Genomic DNA, 19,759 nt, shown 5'->3' with positions numbered 1-19,759 from the left:
CATTTGAAGTGGCAAAACTGCTTTGACCCCGTCGCATTTCCGCCTCACATGCAGTGGCTTATTTAGGTCAGCTTTCTTTATAATTGAGTGATTACGGATTACGAGCTTGAAGTGACAATTAGTTGCTCCCTTTTTGCACAATACCGCATGCTGCGTGGGCTGGCGCCTCCACCACCAACTCGTGTTTCTTGTTTTTAGAAAAACGAGCGCTAGGTTTAATGATCGATAAAACACCGGCGTATGACGCGCACAATTTTCTTTCTTCAGTGGTATGTTAACGCGTGTGTTGTCGTTCGATTTGTCATATTGGGCGGCCGTCGGAAGAATTTTCGCCCGCGCGCTGCGATGCGACATTGTGCGTTGTGTCTCCGCCGATTCATTAATTCAAATCATTCTCATTCTCTTTTTTGTATTGTTTAACGGCTGTCGACCTTCCGGCCTCTCGTGCCTCGCGCGTCCTTTGTCGCTCGCCGCCCCCCAATAGTAAACATCGTAATTAATTATATTTATATATTAATATTAACACTACATTTATTATTTAAGGAAGACATTTTTGGCCATTTAGCAGGCGTATATTAATTAATGTAACATTATTTATGTATGTTGGATTATATGTATATAATTATACCTAAATCCATTAATTCGCTATTGACTCTCATTCCGCTTTGTTTTTTTTTATGTTTTATTTTTTGATCCGTTTCTCTCGATCTGCGATGCTCGCGTCCCCGTCGAAGAGTATGTACAAAGTGGCAAAATTCAAGATTGTTCGAGGGCAAACACGAGTTCTAGGGACATGATATTGACTTTAGTTTAGGTACAGATAAATACGTACAAACAGTGATAAGATCTTGACCATCGATGACCAAACGCAAAACGTAAACTCAGCCGGATAAAAAGACTCAAAACCAAAATCGTCAAAAGTTAATCTCATTGTGATTGTATTGCGGTCGTTTTACGTCCGGGTGGCTGTGGGAGTTGACAATTTCGTGCAAATCTAAATTCGAGCGCCTCCCAAATATCCTACCTACATGCCGCACACGCCTGTAAATAATACCTACGAAGATTTTGTTATGAAAATATAGGGCTTCGCTTTCAAATTGAGACTCTTCAGAACCGATCGGCGCCGGTTGAAAAATGATTGTATCGTTCGGTGATTGTTATCAATTTCCTTTTGTTCTTTGGGTTTATGGTCGCATGAAAACCAACGCAATGCGGAAACCCAGCTGGCGAATAACGTAGAATGAAATAACGTGGAATTATTTGCGTATTAATTGACATGATTTTCATAATTACATTGACATCGTTAAATTCATTTTGGTTATGCTGCTTCTCATCATGTTGCTGATTTCGGAAAGCCGGCGAAAGCTCTCGGGATCGTTCACGATTTCAACACTAATACGCAATATCGGTATCGCAATCGCATGGAAAGCATTGCCTTATTGATTTTCGTGAAGGTGGTGATAAATAGATTATTGTTAAAATTTCATCTTCATTTCTTCGTAGAGATATAGTAAACAGTAGATTGAGTCAAAAATTAGAATCTCGTCATTTTATACTTATTCTTTTTTACATTTTACGATATATAGATTCTTAAATTGTGGGTTTACCCTGCTGCGCTACATAAATTTATGTATCATAGTGTTTATACTTGTATTTTTCTTGGTTTATCTGCGGCAATTGTTGCTTTACTACGCGGCTGTTGTTACATTTATGTATAGTGTGTATCATAGCAAGCCAATTTTACACAAGCATCTATTTAGCCACACTTCTAAGGCCTTAAAAATAATTATTTGGAGTGAAATGTCGAAACTACATTGTTTTGAAACATTTAATAATTTATTTTTTACTTTTGCCTTTAAAGTGTTAGTTTTTTCACGGTTTTTAGATACGAAAAGTGGTATTTTAAACACTGATAGCCAAAGCGGTGATTAAAGTACTTTAGTCACAGGCTTTAGTCACGGGGTGGAGCATTTCTCAGTAGTGGGCAAACGAATTTTCGAGATTTAATAAAAAAAGTTTAAATCCAAAATCTCAACGTGGAAATAGAGTGAAAGTAGAAAAAATAGCTTAAGCATCATGTGGCTAAACGTTGTTAAACACTCGATTGATTAAACGCTTGCTACGCTGGCACTTAATCAATCTCGTGACAAAAACTCACGTTTAGCCACTTGATACTTGATATACTATTACTTTAGTACTTTAGCACGGCTTTGGTCGTCCGTGATTAAAGTGCCACTTTTCATACTTCAAAAAGTTTTTTGATAATTTATGCATAATTATTCATGTATTGCTTCAAAAAATATAGTTTCAATGTTTCACTCTTCAGGATTTCTTATGAAGCTTATGAAAATAATCTGGCCTTAGTTCTATCGTCTTCCGCGCCCTCTACGGCTTCTCAGAGAGCATATTACGTTATTTTTTCTTTGAATTTTGAAGTGGAAAGCACTAAATCATGTTTTACTCACACCTGATTTATTTAAATACATCGTATCGAGTCGCAGGGATCTTCTTTCTCTCCCCCTTCTTGCCGCTCGCAGATCTCGCTGGTTATTTACATGAAATTATTATGGAAACACTCAATTATCCATGATTACCATTAACAACATCGTCGACTAGTATTCTTACATTAATATATTATAATGCGTTATCATGCTCAGTTATCTTTATCATAAGAACGTCAATTCAGACAATCATTTTTAGTAATAAGTCGTTAATAAATATAAAACATTTATCTCTCGCTCACCACAGCGGCGAATTCGGTGCGCGATGGTCGCGCGACGCGAATTTTAATATCTCCTCTGTTATTCTTTACGTTTTACAAGAATATATCTCCATAATTTTTTTCTGTGTTTTTTTTTTCTTCAAATATTTTCATAGACTTTGCGTTTGGAAATTTGCATGCTTCGCGAAGTTTGATTCGAAGCGCAAGTTTCGCGCGTGTATTTTTATGCTCATAGATTTTCGTGTATGCCCCTGCTCTGCGTGTGCGGGGCTTACAAGTTTCTACAAATTGTTGTCACTGCGACGTGGCTGTGTGGGTGTAATAGTGTGTATAAAATGCAAGCCTAACTTATTCGAGATTATGTTTTCGCGTTGAAGAGCAGGTTGCACACCAGCCAGCCGGAAATAAGCAGGAAGTGCGATCGATGATCCGGGTGCAATTGCGGTTGTCGGTTCGATGTTATGTTTTCGACGAGATTGTTGTCGGACGATTTTATCTCAGCTGGTATCTCGGTCATTACAACTTCGACTGAAACAAAAGGGACGTCTTTGCAGTTTATGTGCGCGCGACGAATCGAATGCACTGAGTTTTGAGTTTGTGACACACCACACTGACTAATTAAAGTCAGCGATTCTTTCGATTCGGTGGGTGGGTGAATAAATACGGGCTACTTGGGTTGATTGGTAATTTATGTGCGCACTTACTTCGGATCGAATGCCGACGCTCGTCGGCGTACTTCTCCTTGGGTCCGATGTAGCCGGGAATCGTCGACATGCACGTCAGCCATAGCTCGCCGTTGTCCCCGGCGTGCAGTTCCGACACCTCGATGGACAATTGTTTCATCGACGGCGACCGGTGCTCATAATAGCCGTGGCCGTGTATCCTTCCGTTGGAGAACGCGCGCGTCAGCGACTCGTCCACCTAGATAAACAATAAGCCCGGCGCAAACAAAGCGAATTACCTTAATTGAAAATCGATGCGTTGGCGGAACAAATTGCCGGGCGTCCGGCGGCGGCAGATACAAGCGTTAATGAATTAATGCCTATCAGAATATCGTTTTCGCCTGCAACTCCACACACGCCCCATCGGCGCGCGTGTTTTTTTTTTCTCTACACGCATACTGCACTTAAATTTGCAAACAAGATCCGCCGGCGGCGGCGGCGGCGGGTGCGGGCGAAAACTATTACGGAAAATCGATGCGAATTAGCTGGGAGAGTTTGTCCCCTCTCGGCGTTTTCGGCGCTGGCGGGATTATGTTAGGTAAGTGCACGTATAAGTTGCGGGCGCGATTATACCTTCACTCCATTGATTAGCCACGTAATGTGCGGCGGTGGGCGGGCGGGCGCCGTCGTACAGTTGGCCTGCAATACGTCCCCGACTTGGTACGTGTTCTTGTCGAACGTAATGCTCGGGTCTTTCTCCTGCGGCTCTGCAATTTCGAGAAGAATCAAATTTTAACTGAGTGTCTCAAAACAAATTAATCCCGGCGTGCGCGACGCCGCCGCCGCTGCCGCCCGACGACGACTAATCTCGTTCGCCGGCGCCGTTAAGCGACAGCAACGACGCCGACGAGCTCTTCCCGCTTGTTTAATCTTCGATCTGCAACCGGAATCCGACAAGATGTGCGCTTTTTAATTTCGGTTTGCCCACTTTTTCAATTTTTCGGTGTGCGGCGTGTGTTTCAGTAACGGCTCGGTAGAAGGAGGATTTCGCCCCGAAAGAAAGTTCCGCCATTAGTAAATACCCGAAACTCGGGTCGCGCGTGGAAATTCATCGAATGGAGTTTCGGCACGTTCCCGAATATTCACCGGTACGAGTGAATACGAGCTCTGCGGGCGGTCGCAGCGAACCCGAAAAATTTTCAATTCAAATATTAGATAAACACGGGAATACTTTTTAAATCAAATTTATGCGATCAAACAACAACGGCGTGTTTATTCTGCTTAGCTTATGACCGCGGCGCGCATAATACGCGCGCGTTGGGAAAACTTCTTAAAAACAAGAGACTGAAGCGAAATGTGAAAAGTGGCATGTGAAAATCTCGTCCCTGTCCCTACTGCCACATTTTAATGAAATCAATAAAAAATACGATGTCGCCTGCTGCGCGCCACGGAACTTTAATTATATGTAGCGCGTTATTTTTTTAATTAATAGCAAATATTTTAATTAAACGCGCGCAGTCAGTTGTCTTTCCCTCGGCGTGAAAAAACCGCACACTTTTCAAGGAACATCAAATATTTATTAAGTTTTTTTCGGCGGTGGTTTTTCTTCTTCGGGTGATTTTTTGCTGATGTGCGATAAAGTGTCTATTCATTTTCAAGAATATATCATCGTGTCGACGAAGGTCAATTTCCGTTCTATATATTTAATGTTCAACAATAAAAAAGCGCACACAGGACGATATTGATTTTTGCGATGCGAGGTATTTCGGATGCTTTGAAACTTGCTCCCCCCGCCGGTGGGAATACTTATTCACGTGCGGGGGCGGCCACCGTCTTCCTATCTGCGCGTAACGTCCGTGTATACACAATGGGTAACAGATAAGGAATTTCTGATCACTTGTGACGTTTGAATTTACTAGGATTTTGCCCATTCGGGGGCGGCGTGTGTGTTCGGTCGCGAATATAATACACTCATGTATGTGTGTGTGTGTACGCCGAATATATCAACGTTGTTTGCTCCACTAAAGTTCCGAGAGTACAAATCGATATTTGCAACTTCAACTTATTCATTCCGAGATATTTGCATGTCGCGTACGTGTTGGATGCGCGAAGTTGCTGGTATCGGTTTCCGCATACGCGATGCCACCCACGGAACAAATTGAGTTGAGTCTAATAGCTTTGTGTGTTCTTAAATTGTTTTTTTTTTTCATTTTTCGTGTGTTTTTTTTTATCACGCGCACGTTAATCGTCAAATCAAACACGAGGAATATCCGAGCGTTTCATGCAAACAGAACGCTCGCACACATGTTAATATATTTACCAATTATCGTGAGCGTTTGACTCTCGGAGTCCTTGCTGAAAATCGGCGTCTCCATCGAAACGACGCACGAATACGACCCACCGGCGGCGAACGTCAGCCGAGTCAGATGGAGCTGCTTCGCGCTGCTGTTTGCCTTCTGAAATCCGAGACCGATAATATAATAATCATTGCCCGGCGTGTGCAGCCGGCGTGAATAAATCAACACACTACCGATATATGTATATACACACATTCGGAATCCGAGATCGAATTTTTGCTATATCTCCACTCACGCGCGCATCAATTATTAATCAAGAGTTAGGTAATAAACTGGAGGGCCAACTCACCTAGTCACACACAAACGCGCGCCTCCACCCACATAGTGTTTCATTTCGCCTGAGTGCGATTTTATGTCAACATGCATGACACTCTCTCTCTGTCTCTATGTGTGTATGTTTGTGTGTGGGTGGAGGACCCGGAAAATTGATTGCATGCATTTTCGGGCGGCTTTTTGTGTTCCAAGCGGCGTTTAACTTATTCACACGCGTCTCACAAGCTGTGTGCCCCGTTCTCCAGCGCCTGGCGTGTTCGTATCCCTCGCCGTTCCACTTCGTCATGTTTTGTGCGCCTGGCTTTAAATTCGAAATTCGCTCAGTCACATGTCAATAACGAGATAGACACATTTACGAAAAGAAAAAACGAAAGACGGGGTCACGATTCGACTTTATATCTCCACAAATCTCGCCCCCTTAAAATGGAAATAAAAGCAACGGCAAAAATGTGTCTTTATGCATACGTACGTACACTGAGTGACTGATTCATGCATTACAATTTTATTTAAATCATAAAATCGCCAGAGTTGTTTTTTTGTGCTTCGTTGTAGTTTTCTTCTTGCTTCTTTTGCCAGTTTCGATGCGGTTCAGAACTGTTACCCAAAGTAAAAGTACAAATCGTCAAAAGATTCGTGGAGATATAAAAACTCGATATCAAATTCCAGCCCGAATGCAACCTCAGTCGAAGAGCTCGCAAGAGATTAAATTTCCTAATGAAAACTCAAAAACCCGGGTGGCGAAGTTAATTAAAGCAAGCGCAAGTTTGGCTGCGCGCGAGAAAGTTGAACTTATCCGAATCACAATCACAGCTGGCGCATGTTTGCACACGATGTATACACAATGTATACTTTGTGCACAATGCGCCATCCGTGCATTGTGTCCAGTGTCCCATGTACCCCGAATGGGCGAGCGGGTGCATTGGGGTAGCGCGCATTGAATACGCCGCCCGGCAAAGGAGCAGTTGGCGGACTTCACCGGAAGCACGCCGCCTATGCGATATGGAACTTACGTTCAGCTCGGCGCCGTCCATTGGAAAGTATCGGTACGGCGGCTTGCGGTCCTTAATGTATTGAAGATCTTTGTGCCGGCCTTCTGCCACTCGACTTTGTATAATTCCTCCGGGGTGACGCTGTGCTCGCATTTGAGCAGGACATCGCCGCCGCGCACTGCATACCTGGGCATTACCAATTCCAGGCGATCGATGTTCGCCAAACAGCATGAGCCTGCAAAAGTTGAAGATTTTTGTTAGTATCATTGATTTTTCATTTTTAATTTTTAAAAACTCGCATTGATATTGAATTTTTAGGGAAACGCACATAAATTTTGATCGAAAACAATTAGTCCTGCATGGTTTTTCAAATTTAAAAATTCATAATAAATCAACCAAAGCTACGATTTTACATTTTCTTTTATATATTTAAAGATAATTTAATAGACTATCAATAACAGTAAAGATATTTCTTTAAATCCAAAAACTTGAAAAGTTATTAATAAAAAACTAAAAATGTTTCAGTTTTTTGTTCATAAAAATATCGCGATTTTTAAAAATCAATAAAAAATTAACGGTTTGACATAATTAAATAATTCTTTCACTATTAGGGAGAAAAACTCATATATTTTCATACCAAGCAAGAAATTTGCAAAAATATTAAAAATTACAGCTTTTACAAGCGTTTTTCTACAAAAATGCCGTAAAATTTAAATTTAAATACAAGTTGATCATTAACACAGCACAATCCTGTCAATTTTTTTGATTTTTATTATTACTATATTGATTCTTAATTTTTAATTTTCAATAACTCGCATTGACATTGAATTATTACGTCCCGGCCGCGCATAAATTCCGATCGAAAACAATTCGTCCTGCATTCGACTGAATTCGGCCATCAGCTTAATTGCATTTTGGCCCGCATTCGGCGCGGTGATAAATTTTTTAACGTTCGCGGCTTGATGGATCCGTGGAAATTATTATTACGCCCCACAAGCATTGTTTATTGCCATCGATTTCTCATCGCCATTGCGTTTTTATGCAATCATAAGCATCCGAGGCGTTGACGTCGTGTCAGCCGCTTGCTTGCGCCATCAAATCGCCACGAGCACGCCAATTAAATATTTAATTACACTATTGACTAATGAAAGTTTCAAACAATTATGCTCTCAATGTTTCCAATTAAGCGCTGCGGCTAAAAGGCAAAATGAAAACGTTCGGATGGAAATAGCTGCTTTTGGTTCGACATCAAACAATTCGTTAATAGAGTTAGCATGTTGTTATAATGGGGCGGGAGGGAAAACAGCAGCCCTGCGAGAAATCAAGACATCATTAACAAGCGAAACGGAATATTGGGGCGTGGAGGAGGAAACGCATAACTGCCCGCGGAAGGAAAACGCATAAGAGCATAAACAAGCAAACGGAAGTACACAACGACTCACGAAAGCCCTTTGGATATATCGCGTGTAATGGAGTACGGTGCTTCGAAAACAGCCAGTAAAAAAGTCATTAGGTGTTGTTGTTCATTGTTACGCGAGTAGTGGGCTATTGTTAGTGCTATTACACAGCGACGCAAAAATCCCCGATGAGTACATTCATAGTACGAGTACGCACCGCGGATTTTCTTCCACAAAGACTCTCGGATGATTACGCCGATCGAATTTCCCGGCGCGAGTAAACGAATTAGTCGCGCGCTGGATTACAACGCGCATGCTCGCAGCGAAAATTGAAAGCACTTAAGTAAATGCGAGCTGTAAATGTGCGCCATTAGCGTTGTGTCGTTACACAACATGCTCGGATTGTAAGTACAATGGAATTGCACATTTCCCATTGTAGCTACATCTCAAATTGCACTTTATATCACAATGAAACTACAATCGCCCGCCGGCACACCCGTCCGGGGGCCAAACTTTGGTCGGACTTTATTCGAACGGGCGTTTCAATAAAGATTTGCGCGCATTATCCTATCGTTAATCAATTAGTACGGGTTTACAATTGTAACAACGTGAATTTTCGAAAAGAAAAAAATTGTCCAATGCTTTGAGTTGCGGTATAAGTGTCGAACATAGGATTTTTGCACTGATTTTCCCTTTTACGTGCTCATAACTCGCTTCTTGTGTGATGAAGTTTCTAACTCCGAATTATTTCCACTCGAGCGTATTGGTCACCAGCCCATTGAGCCGGAGTGATTTGATTGACGCCATTAATCAATCCCGGATATCATTAATAATCAAGCAATTAAGATTAAAATCGCTGGGATTTCGGGCGGCGGACAGGAAGAATACGCCAAATCAAATATGCGATTGTGCGCCGATCACAAAAGTGGAAACAATCAATTTCCTCTTCAAGTTTCCGTCTAATTTGCCAATGAATACGAGCAATTGAAGCAATTGAAACAATTCGACATGCGGGCCCCGCCGATTCTTCCCATTCAGTCAGGGACTAATCGAACTCATTCAACAATCTCCCGAGTGCGCCGCCGACGTTGTTTCGTTTCGTTATATATTTTTTTCTTCTTCGTGTTCCTGCTGCTGCCTTTCTGCCGTTTCATTTATTCGACTCATACGCACGCCCGGCGATCTTGCGCGCCGCGTCCGCGCCGCCTTTCGCAAACGTTTTCATCTTGTTTCATCCGTTATACCGTTATGTAATGCGGCGGGCGCGATCGCGACGTTTTCAGTTTTATTTCGGCAATTCAATAAAGTCCCTCGGCGCGGACCCGAGCGTGTTCCTTCATTCGCACTGTATTTTTCCTTTCTTTTATGTATCACGATATTTTATGATATTCAGGGTTGCGAGCAAGGCACATTACAGAGTTTTCACATAAATTACACGCAGAAAATAATACGCAAGTGTATGATAATTCAAAATTAAAGAAGTATCATAAGTATTGTCGTGAATGTCAATTTAAATTGTATAGGCCCGAGCGACACTAGTTATTATATTCATCTACATTTGCAATTTTTTTTTTCAACTTTAAAAATTCATAGTAAATCAACCAAAACTACGATTTTATATTTGATTTCATATATTGACAGATAATTTAATAGACTATCAATAACCGTAAAGAAATTTGTTTAAATCAGAAAACTTTCAAAGTTATTAACAAAAAACTAAAAATATGTCAGTTTTCTGTTCATAAAAATATCGTGACCTTTAAAAATCAATAAAAAATCAACGGTTTGTTATAATTAAATAATTCTTTCACTAATTAATAAAAAACTCAAATATTTTCATTATAACTTTGAAATTTGCAAAAACATTGAAAACTCAAGCTTTTACAAGCGTTTTTCTACAAAATTGTCTAAAATAGCGCTACAAATTCGTTAATTCAGTTAATCCAAGTCGATCATTAACATAGGGCGACCCAATAAAGCTTGTTACGCGAAAAAGAAAAATACGCGACGTTTGTGGGCTAATTGAATAGTTGACAAATAGTTGCGCGGCCGGCAACGTTTGGCTTTGATGCCGCGCTGTAATTAATAGCGCCGTGCGGTGTCAGGCGATTCATAAACACGCGTTTGAATGCGTTCGACGGCGGATTTCTACGAGATTAGCATGACATCTGCTAATGGCTCCTCGTGCCACAAATATATTGACACAAATGTCGTGAATATGCACGAATTTCGCTCGGGATTAATGCGCGAATCAATGAATCATGTCAAACAATTAATCTTCGACTAGAAATTTGCTACATAAATGCGAAATGCTACGACGTAAATATTTCCAACATAATAATATAAATAACTCGGTTATATCTCGGGTTGCAAAAGCGTGTCGTGGAAAACCTATTGGAAGAGGCAAGCCGGCAAGTCGAAATATATGTTCCGGTTCGGCTGGCTGTTTCTATTTCTCGTTTTATTTCTATTATAAAATGGTAACACATTTGTTCGCTCCTTCGTTTGTTGGCTTGTTTCTCGTGTTTTTCCAATAACACTCCCGGAACGAGTCTAAATAGTCGCTGAACGTGTCATTGTTGAGTGAAGTCGAGTCGTGACATACACGTTGGACAGTGTTGTTCCATCGGTCGGTCTATGCTGTTCTATTTTTCGATTGTTTTCGATTTTTCGACACATTCGATTGTGAATTTACTCCCAACTCGCTTGGATCGTGCTGGCAATTTGTTGATTTGCAATGTGTGGGAGAGAAAACGCGCCTGACTGTATGACACATAAGTACCACCACAGCCCAGCGGGGCGGGTGACTACTTCGCGACCTGATGGAATTCGACTATGTGTTGCGCTGTTGATCTTATCCTGTTTTTACGTGTGCACGCCCGATGCACGTACGTGTGTTTTCAATAAAGTGAAAACCGCAGCGCACGACGCCTGGGGGTGGCGTGCAAACATGTGAGCATTCGACATGCCCGCAACAAAGAGGCCCGGAAACGCCCGCGACGAAGAATGTCTCGTATTTTTCGTTTGTCCGCGCGACAAGAACAACAACTTAGCCGCCACAAAAGCGGCGACGAGGACCTATTTTCCACCGCGCTTGTGCGCAAACAATGCCCGGAATTGAAGTTTCCAAGTGTTATCGCAATCGCGCTTGAAACAAAACCGAAAGAAAACAAAAATTAAAAACACAGCAAAACAAAACAAAACAACGACTAAACAACCCGCAGGCGCTGCTGCAATTAGAACCGCGTAGGACGCAAGTTTGCGGTGGCATTGTAAATGTGTCATAGATACGCGCGTAATATTTCTGCGAAATTTATTCGAATTGATTATTAATTAAAAGCAGCTGGTGTGCATGTCGCCCCAGGTGTTAGTAATTACTTCGGCGCGGCTGGCGAGACGGGCGCGAATTTTCTGCGCGATTCGGGACGTATGCCATCCGGGAGTCGGCGGCAAGGACGAAATGGGGGCCACGCGCTCGTTTTGAGGGTTTTCGCCCTAATACGGCTTCCAACTTGTGGCGCGCTGGCTTTTTGTCCTTCTAATGCCTTCCCTAATGCTTTTTAACAAGTTGCGTGTCGCTACAAATAATTAATAACAATAACCGGCGTGTGCAGCAAGTTTTTAATCCGGCCGGTATTTCATATGAAGAAGGTGAAGTTTAATTAAACAATAAACCATTCCAGAACGACAAAACAACAAAAAACACCCGCGGGTGATTAACGCTGTTCATCGCAATATTTTCCTGTTCAGCGAAACAAAAAAAATATTTTTTGCTTCCTAGAAGAAAAATAAAGAAAAAAATCCGCTGGTTGTAAACTAGGAGTTCATCTCCTTCGTATACCTCTGTTTTTACGATTCCGTAGGTATTGTTTGATGTGTTCACTGTCGACTAGCGACATTCCAGAGCACAGTTCGCCGAAATTTCTTAAGCGCACGTCGCGCGCAACAATCTACAAGTCATTCGCTCCCCCTTCAAGCACGAGGAGCTTTGTTCACTGCTGCACGATGTGGGTAAGAAAATATGCGAGCGGAGAGAAGCTCGAGTTTCCGTCGTATTTTACGGCGAAACGCCAGCGCGCTGGCAAACAGGTATAAGTGTATTACATCTTATATAATCTTAAATGTTTAGCGCAACGCTCGGAAATATGCGCTCGCGCTAAAGATGTGGGTATTAGATTACTCGGCGCGCGTAGTTCTAGCACGGCGAATAAATTTTTGTTGAAATTGCAAGAAACTAGGATATTATGCCTGTGACTGCGGCCGCACGCGTGTGACACACCGCTTATACCTTGCCCTCGCGATGTAAATAAACTCGGTTTGCTTACCTAGCAGCAGGAGCAAGTAGAGAAATCCTCGCCGGAGAATATACATTTTATTTATCTTCGCCGGTCGTCGTCGTCGTAGCTGGTTGGTCGCGCGGTTGAATGCACCACCTGAAATTTGTTCGGTTTGAGGAGAGATGTTTACACCACATAAATAAACAACGTTATTTTATTTGCCAAGATTATGCGCGTCGCGGCGGCGACAAACAGGAAAAATTCCGAATGCCGCGGCGCTCAAAACAAACAGCTTTATTCCCGCCGAGATAAATTATTCACGAAGCTTGTAATTCTAATAAAAATTTGCGCGCCGGCGACGCGCAGGAGGACAATGCCGGCGAGATGAGCACACAGCGGAGGCGGCGCATCGCTAAACAACGCCGCCTTCTGTATTATTGCACCTTTGTGCGGAACATATTAGACTGCTCGGAATCTCAACCGGCGTAAACTTCATATTGCGCGCTTTTATTTGTTTCGCAATTTTTCCAACACGCAACTAATTTGTCATTTTAACAATTTTGTTGTTTTTTTTTTCACTCGTGGATACTAAATTGAGAAATGTTGTTTCGGCGCAAACCAGTTTAACGTTTTAGTGCGAAAGCAATTTGCAATCATGCAATAAAAATATTGGATGCATTCGCCGCCCCAGCGATGCATTTCGGTTTGTTTTATAAACGTAGCGAACAGATTAATGAACCGAATGAATCAGTGGGCGATGTTTTAGTTTAATTTAAATGAAATATGAGCGAAATTTATTTACACAACGCAGAAAGACACTCGAAATTACATTGTTTTTATTTGGCGTATTTTTCGCTGTAACGCAAACAAAAATAATCAAATTCCAGATCAAATGAATCCCCGGCATACACACGCCCATCACCCCAGCCGCCGCCGCCGTCCCCGAATGTAGAATAAAACATTTTCGGCACGTAAAGTGTGAACATTACGTTTGTATAGAGTTGTCTCGACGGCGTTTCACTCCGTAATAACTTAGCTCATTGTTATAAATGAGTGGATTAAACGTGAATACGCCAAGGACGCGAATGCCATCGCGCGACTGTATTAATTATGTTTTATGAACGACGCAAGAATGGCATTTTTAGTAGGTGTAGGTACCAGCAGCAGCAACAGCAGCTTCGCTTTATTTCGTTTCGTTCGGCGCAAGCAAATGGAATCCTTGTATCTGTGTCAGTTCCGCACGCCGAATGCGAGGGTGGTTCAAATAGGACATGGCGAGTAAATATTTATGATGGCAGATAGCAAACTGCTGTTTGTTTTCAGCCGCCGAGACCGAGGTAATAATTCTTGAAAAAACAAACCCACGCGTTTCTATTTGCGGGCCCGGCGCGCAATGATGATGGAAATTGCGCCGCGAAAAAAACAACCACAGAGGACTAAACTGAATAATTTTTTGTTTTGTAAGTATATGCGTGAGGTTGGCGCACGGTAATCGACCACGAATGAAACTATGTATTTTTATTCCCGTATGTGCAGCGCGCATTTTTATTGCGCTTATCTGAAGACATGTACAACGTGCGAAAGTGTTGTGTGCCACCCTTGGCGGCCGTAGAATTTCCCACATTTCCAGGGGAAAGTGAAGTAAAAACAACGCGTGTGTGAGTAATAGCAGTACATGTAAACACAGCGCGTTGAATTCGCAATTTTGGTTAATTATTTGTTTTGGGGACGACTGCGCTTTGTATGCGCTCTGATTATTTATTTACTCTGCAAATTACATTCGTACAATTCGCATATTGCACCCGGAGATTTTGATTTTGATAAATCTCATGCCAGAAATTTATTTTTGATGGCTGGGTGGGAAAAAATTGAATTTTCTCGCCGCCGCATGCGAATAATTGTGTTTCGTTAGTAAATTGTAAATCTGGTCTAAATTTGGCAGCGCCCGATGATATTATTAGAATCGAGGCAGCGCGCAACTTCGCTAAGTGTATTATCGGCGACATGTAGTGTATCGATAGCGCGAATCGATAGTTTAAAACTGAACCGCGCACGTTGAGCAGCGGCTGATCGCGTAACGAAGAGGCGTCGCATTAACCGAACCTGATACTTTATTAACATTCGCACTTAGCGTTCAATTTTAATTAACTGTTCAACGCATTGATTTTCCATCCACGCGCGGCGGTCAATCCGCTCCGGAGTATTTCAACAGCGTTTTATTTCTGCTCTGCCTGCTCTGGAAATTCTCATCTTTAATTACATTAGGCGTACACTTGCACGTGAACACCGTGAATTATTTATTTGCGCATGCTGGGCCAAACTATCGCCGAATTTCCTCCCGTTCTACTCTTTAATGTTCATATTTCATGTCTGGTGAGCGCGAGAGTAATGCGAAAATAAATGAAATATTTCTTTCATCTCTCACATGGTTAATAATTCATCCGCTGGTTTAGGTTTTGGGTTTCTGCTTGCGCGGCGAGTGTCAATAATCCCGAAATAAACCACCGCGCATTTTCTAATTACGCGAATTTAAGGAAACATTGAGTTAATCAGGAAACGCGAGTTTTCGCAGCAGAAAAAAAAAATATACAAAACCACCGCCGCCGCACCATGTCTGAGGCTGCATGAACCTGTCACTCAAGTCTCGAACCTTTGTCATGAGTTGTGCGCGCCCTACTTGCCGCCGACGTTGCCGCCCCGCTGGAGGAGGTCGGATATAAACTCATTAACATGTATGTGCGCGTATACCTAGGAGAGATCCCTTCAACCGAATATTTTTAGATCGCGGTGCCTTGGCCCGCGCCCGGGAGCGGAAATGTTTCCAACTGGTCATGATAAAATTGCACAACTATGTCCTAAATGTGGAGTTTTGCGTGGGCGGACGGAACTCGACTTTTCTATTTTTGTACTTGTTGGATTATAATTATCCGTCATTTTTTTTTCGTTTTGTTTTTTTTGCTCGTTATCATTTAAAATGCGAGTTGCCTTCTTTAATTAATTTTCAATAACAATACCATTAACAATGTTACGATATACAAAACATACGCGTACATGAAATAAAGCGCGATTTAATTGGTATTTGAGTAGTCTGGATGTTCCATTACCAGTGTTTGTATTTGTTGCTTTTAATGATTGCTATTCGACGCGCGCGTCCACCCCCGAAGGGCTCTATAAATATGATTCGTGCTTTTATTTCTACAATCGCCATCGATTTTTTTATTTATATGCGCCGGCTACATAATTAAACTCATTCATATTTCAATCATGCTGCGAAAAGAAAAACCTAATCACAGCATGGGCGCAAATTATTCCCTCTCCTTCCCCGCCCTGCTGAACAAAGCGCCGAGTGGGATGTCAATCGCATGCTCGAGCGGGCCATAAATAATTCACGTGAAAAATTTAGATTAATACGTAATGCGAAAGGTCAAGCATGAAAATCGCATGCATTCGTTATTGTATTAATTACGGGCGAGCGTTCAGGCATTCCAGTTGCCCTCCGAGGGGAATACGCGAATAACGTTTTACATTCCACGAGCGCGCGTTTTGAGTTATCTAATATGCTTCGGTGCGCGGAAAACGCAGGATGCAGGATGCCGGAGTAAACATCCGAGCAGTGCTGCATCTGCTTTGTTTTACTGCGCGGAAAATAAGAAGCCGCGACGCGATCTGATGCTGGTTTGATTAAGATGAATGATGAATACAACTAGCGCTTGTTAGTTTTGCGCCGCGAAAGGAAGAGCATTTCCTTGTTTCGGTTATGATTTTTCCCTCTGCGTCCTTATTACTGTTCATTGAGAATCTCAGAAAGTGTGGCAGTTGAAAACGACTGGAAGATAAAAGTGCGCGGCTTGATATTTAATGTGATAAACACGTTCAAACTACAAAGTGAACTTTACTTTACTCGAACGCAGCGGGCCGTTTTGCTGAGAGGCGCGCACGCCGGGTTCTCTAATAGAAAGGAAACGTCAAGGAGCAAACTGTTGATTAGGACAGTGACGAATATAAATAGTCGGCGTTTGAGTCTTATTTTCGCTCGATCGTTTCGTTTTATCGGCGTCTGCTTCCCAACGTATTTTCGAGTGGAAGAAAACCCCGAGGCTAGGAAAACGTTGATGTTGATGATGGAGTTATTACGAGTAGTATCCACGACTATTGTTGCCAGGACAATAAAATGGACAAATGCGCCGAGCTGGTAATCCGAGTTTCGCGAAATTGGCCTCGAGTGAAAATACTTACTAATTTTTATCTTGTAAACTTTTCTGACTGCGGACGAGTGCCACCATTCTTGTGCGCAACGGAAACTCGTTACAAGAGTTTCGCCAGCATTAAAATAAAGCAGAAACAAAACAAAAATTCGCCACTCGCCGGGGTTTTGTTTTAATTCACGGAATTCGTCGCGCATTCGACGAGAAACTTAAATATTTACGATGAGATAAGATGGAATAAAAGGCAAACACAATAATAGAAATACAAACATTATATTCGCTTCATGATGAAGAACAAATATTGTGTCTTGGGGGTTTTTAGCGTCGGCGATGTTGGCTCGTTATATTGTCATAGGAGACTTGTTATTATGGAATGTAAAGACAACAAAGAACGCGGGCTTCCAGTCAAAACTACTCATTTTCCTATGAGTTGTATGGAATATTTAACTTGACGTGTGAATAATACGTTATAGTTTTTAATTAATAATTTTAATTGAAAACAGCGCAAGTTTCATTTATGATGATAAAAATAATCTGTATTAAATTTCACATTTAACTTGATAAAAGTTTGTTTGGTTAATTAAATGCATTGAAAGTTATCAACAATTAAAGTGGAGTTTATGGAAACTCTTTAAATCGACGTAAATTTGTCTGCAACTTTTGATATGTGGCCGTTTCAATTAAATCCTTACAAAGTTACGTCCAGAATTTAATACGGAATATATTTCATCATAAATTATTAATATAGGTTAATTGCTTTAAAAGTTATTAACTATTAACTACAATTATCGAACTAATAATCACTGTTCTATTATATATCGCGAGAAATGTTTTAGTTATTCATGAATAACTCAAAAACTACTTGCGCGATTCGTAGAATTCTTTCAGGAGTGTATTCTGTGTTTAATTCTGTATCTAAATGAGAAAAGTTTCGTTAAACGAAGTATTTTGTAAGAAGTTATAGCCAATTAAAGTTGACTTATGAAAAAACTTGCAAAGTTGATTAAAATATGCCCGCAACTTTTTTGTTCAATTAGTTACCAATGAAATATTAACATAATTAGATTGAGAATTAAATATTTAATCGATTGGTGAATAAATCATGGTTTTAAGTTAATTGGTTTAGGAGTAATCAATGAAAAACTGTGTCAGTTGAGTGAATTTATTGCAGAAAGTATGCGAAACGTTTGTGTTATTCGCGTTTTAGTGGGAAATATTGGCGAGAATTGAAACAATGCCAAATTGCAATATTGGCATTGATATTTGCGCTATTTTGCCTGCATTCCACATGAATAAACGCGTTTCGCCGCCCGCGCGCGCGGAAGTTAACTTGTTGGTTGCGCACCACTTTCCGGCGGCAATCGTCGCACCGAGCGCGCCCGCCACTAATGAAAGCGCAACTTCAAAAATGATTCGCCGACAAACGAGCAGTCCAATCAATGTGACAACCGCACCACAAAAGCAACAATTACACAACGGCTGCATACTTACACGTTTTAATTAAAAAACTTTAAGCGCAACTATATTTTGCGGCTTGTGTTTTAACGATGCACTTTTATTAGTTCCGTCGCCGTGCGGCGGCGTTCAGGCCCACCAAAGCGGGAGTAAACCAGGCGGAACACACTGCACAAGCATTCAAGCGACACGAAACTAAATTAAAATTGCAGTTTAGCGCAGTTTCGCGGTGAAGTTTTCAATTTAAAGGGTTGAGAGAGAGCACTGGGGAAAAAGTTGAGTTTTAAACACGCGGTAAGATGATTCACATTGGCGTTTTTGGCTTCGTTTGCATTTTGATAGACATTCAGTTAACTTCCGATTGAATTCGTCGTCGGTTTTTTACTGGTGGTGGTGGTGGTGGTCGAATTTGGCGAAGCGCGGTGGCGAAATCCGCGCGCTCTCGGCCGCGTATCGTCACTTACACTGAAGTGGCAAGTGTAACATGCACGCCGTCACGGCTTCGGATCAACTGAAAACGTCGAAGCGCGATCCGGGGGCGGCGCGCATCCGTCTTCGTCGCACTCGGCGCGATTTTGCATGGACTCTGGCGGTTATCATGTCGGGTGCCGGCGCGACGGCGGGCGCTCGCGTCATGCGTGCGAGGCGCCCGTTGCTGCCGCCGCCTCTGCAGCCGCCACCGCCGCGCTGCCGGCGCACTTTCAGCTGCTCGGCCGACCGATGCCGACGGCGGCGCGCCACCTTGCTTCCTTCCTAACGAGAGGACCAGCGGCGCAAAAGTGGCGGAAAAGTGGACAGTTTTCGAAAAGGTAAATTAGCTCGTCGTCCATGCCGTAACCGTAACAAAAACTCGCTTTACCCGAGTGAGTTAACGGTGAGGAAAGAAAGAAATGCAGAAAATCAATTGTACTCTCCATAAAGCAGCCAAGCACTTACTATCTTATCTATGGTGGATCGGGAAAATGTGTACCGGCGCGAGGGTGGAGGATATCTGCGCAATTCCTTCCAGTTTAGATTAGATTTGATCCCGGAAAGCTGCCCGCCTGATGAAGGGTTCGTGGTTGCAGATATTTAATTCCGAAAAGGTTTTTTTTTTGTTTCGAAACTAAACTGTTACCTAATTGTGTTTAACTGCGCAAATGTTGCCGCATAGAAGTAAATACTTGTATCATAAGTTTGTTCCTTCCATTGTAATGGAATGTGTCGTTGACAAGAGATGCCGGACGCAGAAGTTGTTTTCGTATTTTCTCATTTTCTCCCCAGTTTCCTGCGGCCGCGCAGCCAGCGCGCTCGCAGCAACCGCGAAAGATCAGACTCTCATTCCGGTCGTGACACTAACTACGCGCAACTAATAAATGCGCGAATATTTAATATCAGTCCTCGTGATCTTATCCAGCGCAACGCGGCAGAAAAATAAAATGA

At 42.1% G+C, this 19,759-nt stretch overlaps 1 protein-coding gene across 1 annotated transcript; it reads right to left on the bottom strand.

Annotated features, from left to right (window-relative positions):
- Positions 1-361: 361 nt before the first annotated feature.
- On the bottom strand, positions 362-18,833 carry LOC135795586 (uncharacterized). Its single transcript, XM_065307304.1, is given in 8 exon segments — positions 362-3,250; positions 3,427-3,643; positions 4,018-4,151; positions 5,705-5,840; positions 7,025-7,086; positions 7,089-7,238; positions 12,726-12,833; positions 18,374-18,833. Coding segments are annotated over 7 exon segments (915 nt in total). The 5' UTR covers positions 12,772-12,833; positions 18,374-18,833; the 3' UTR covers positions 362-3,080.
- Positions 18,834-19,759: the final 926 nt, after the last annotated feature.

This window comes from Atheta coriaria, unplaced genomic scaffold (assembly GCF_025399875.1).
Source record: "Atheta coriaria isolate IRGN ID8LTWV9N9 unplaced genomic scaffold, Caltech_Dcor_3.1 hic_scaffold_1_pilon, whole genome shotgun sequence".
Lineage (NCBI taxonomy): Eukaryota > Metazoa > Arthropoda > Insecta > Coleoptera > Staphylinidae > Dalotia > Dalotia coriaria.
This window is presented reverse-complemented; position numbering and strand designations above follow the sequence as displayed.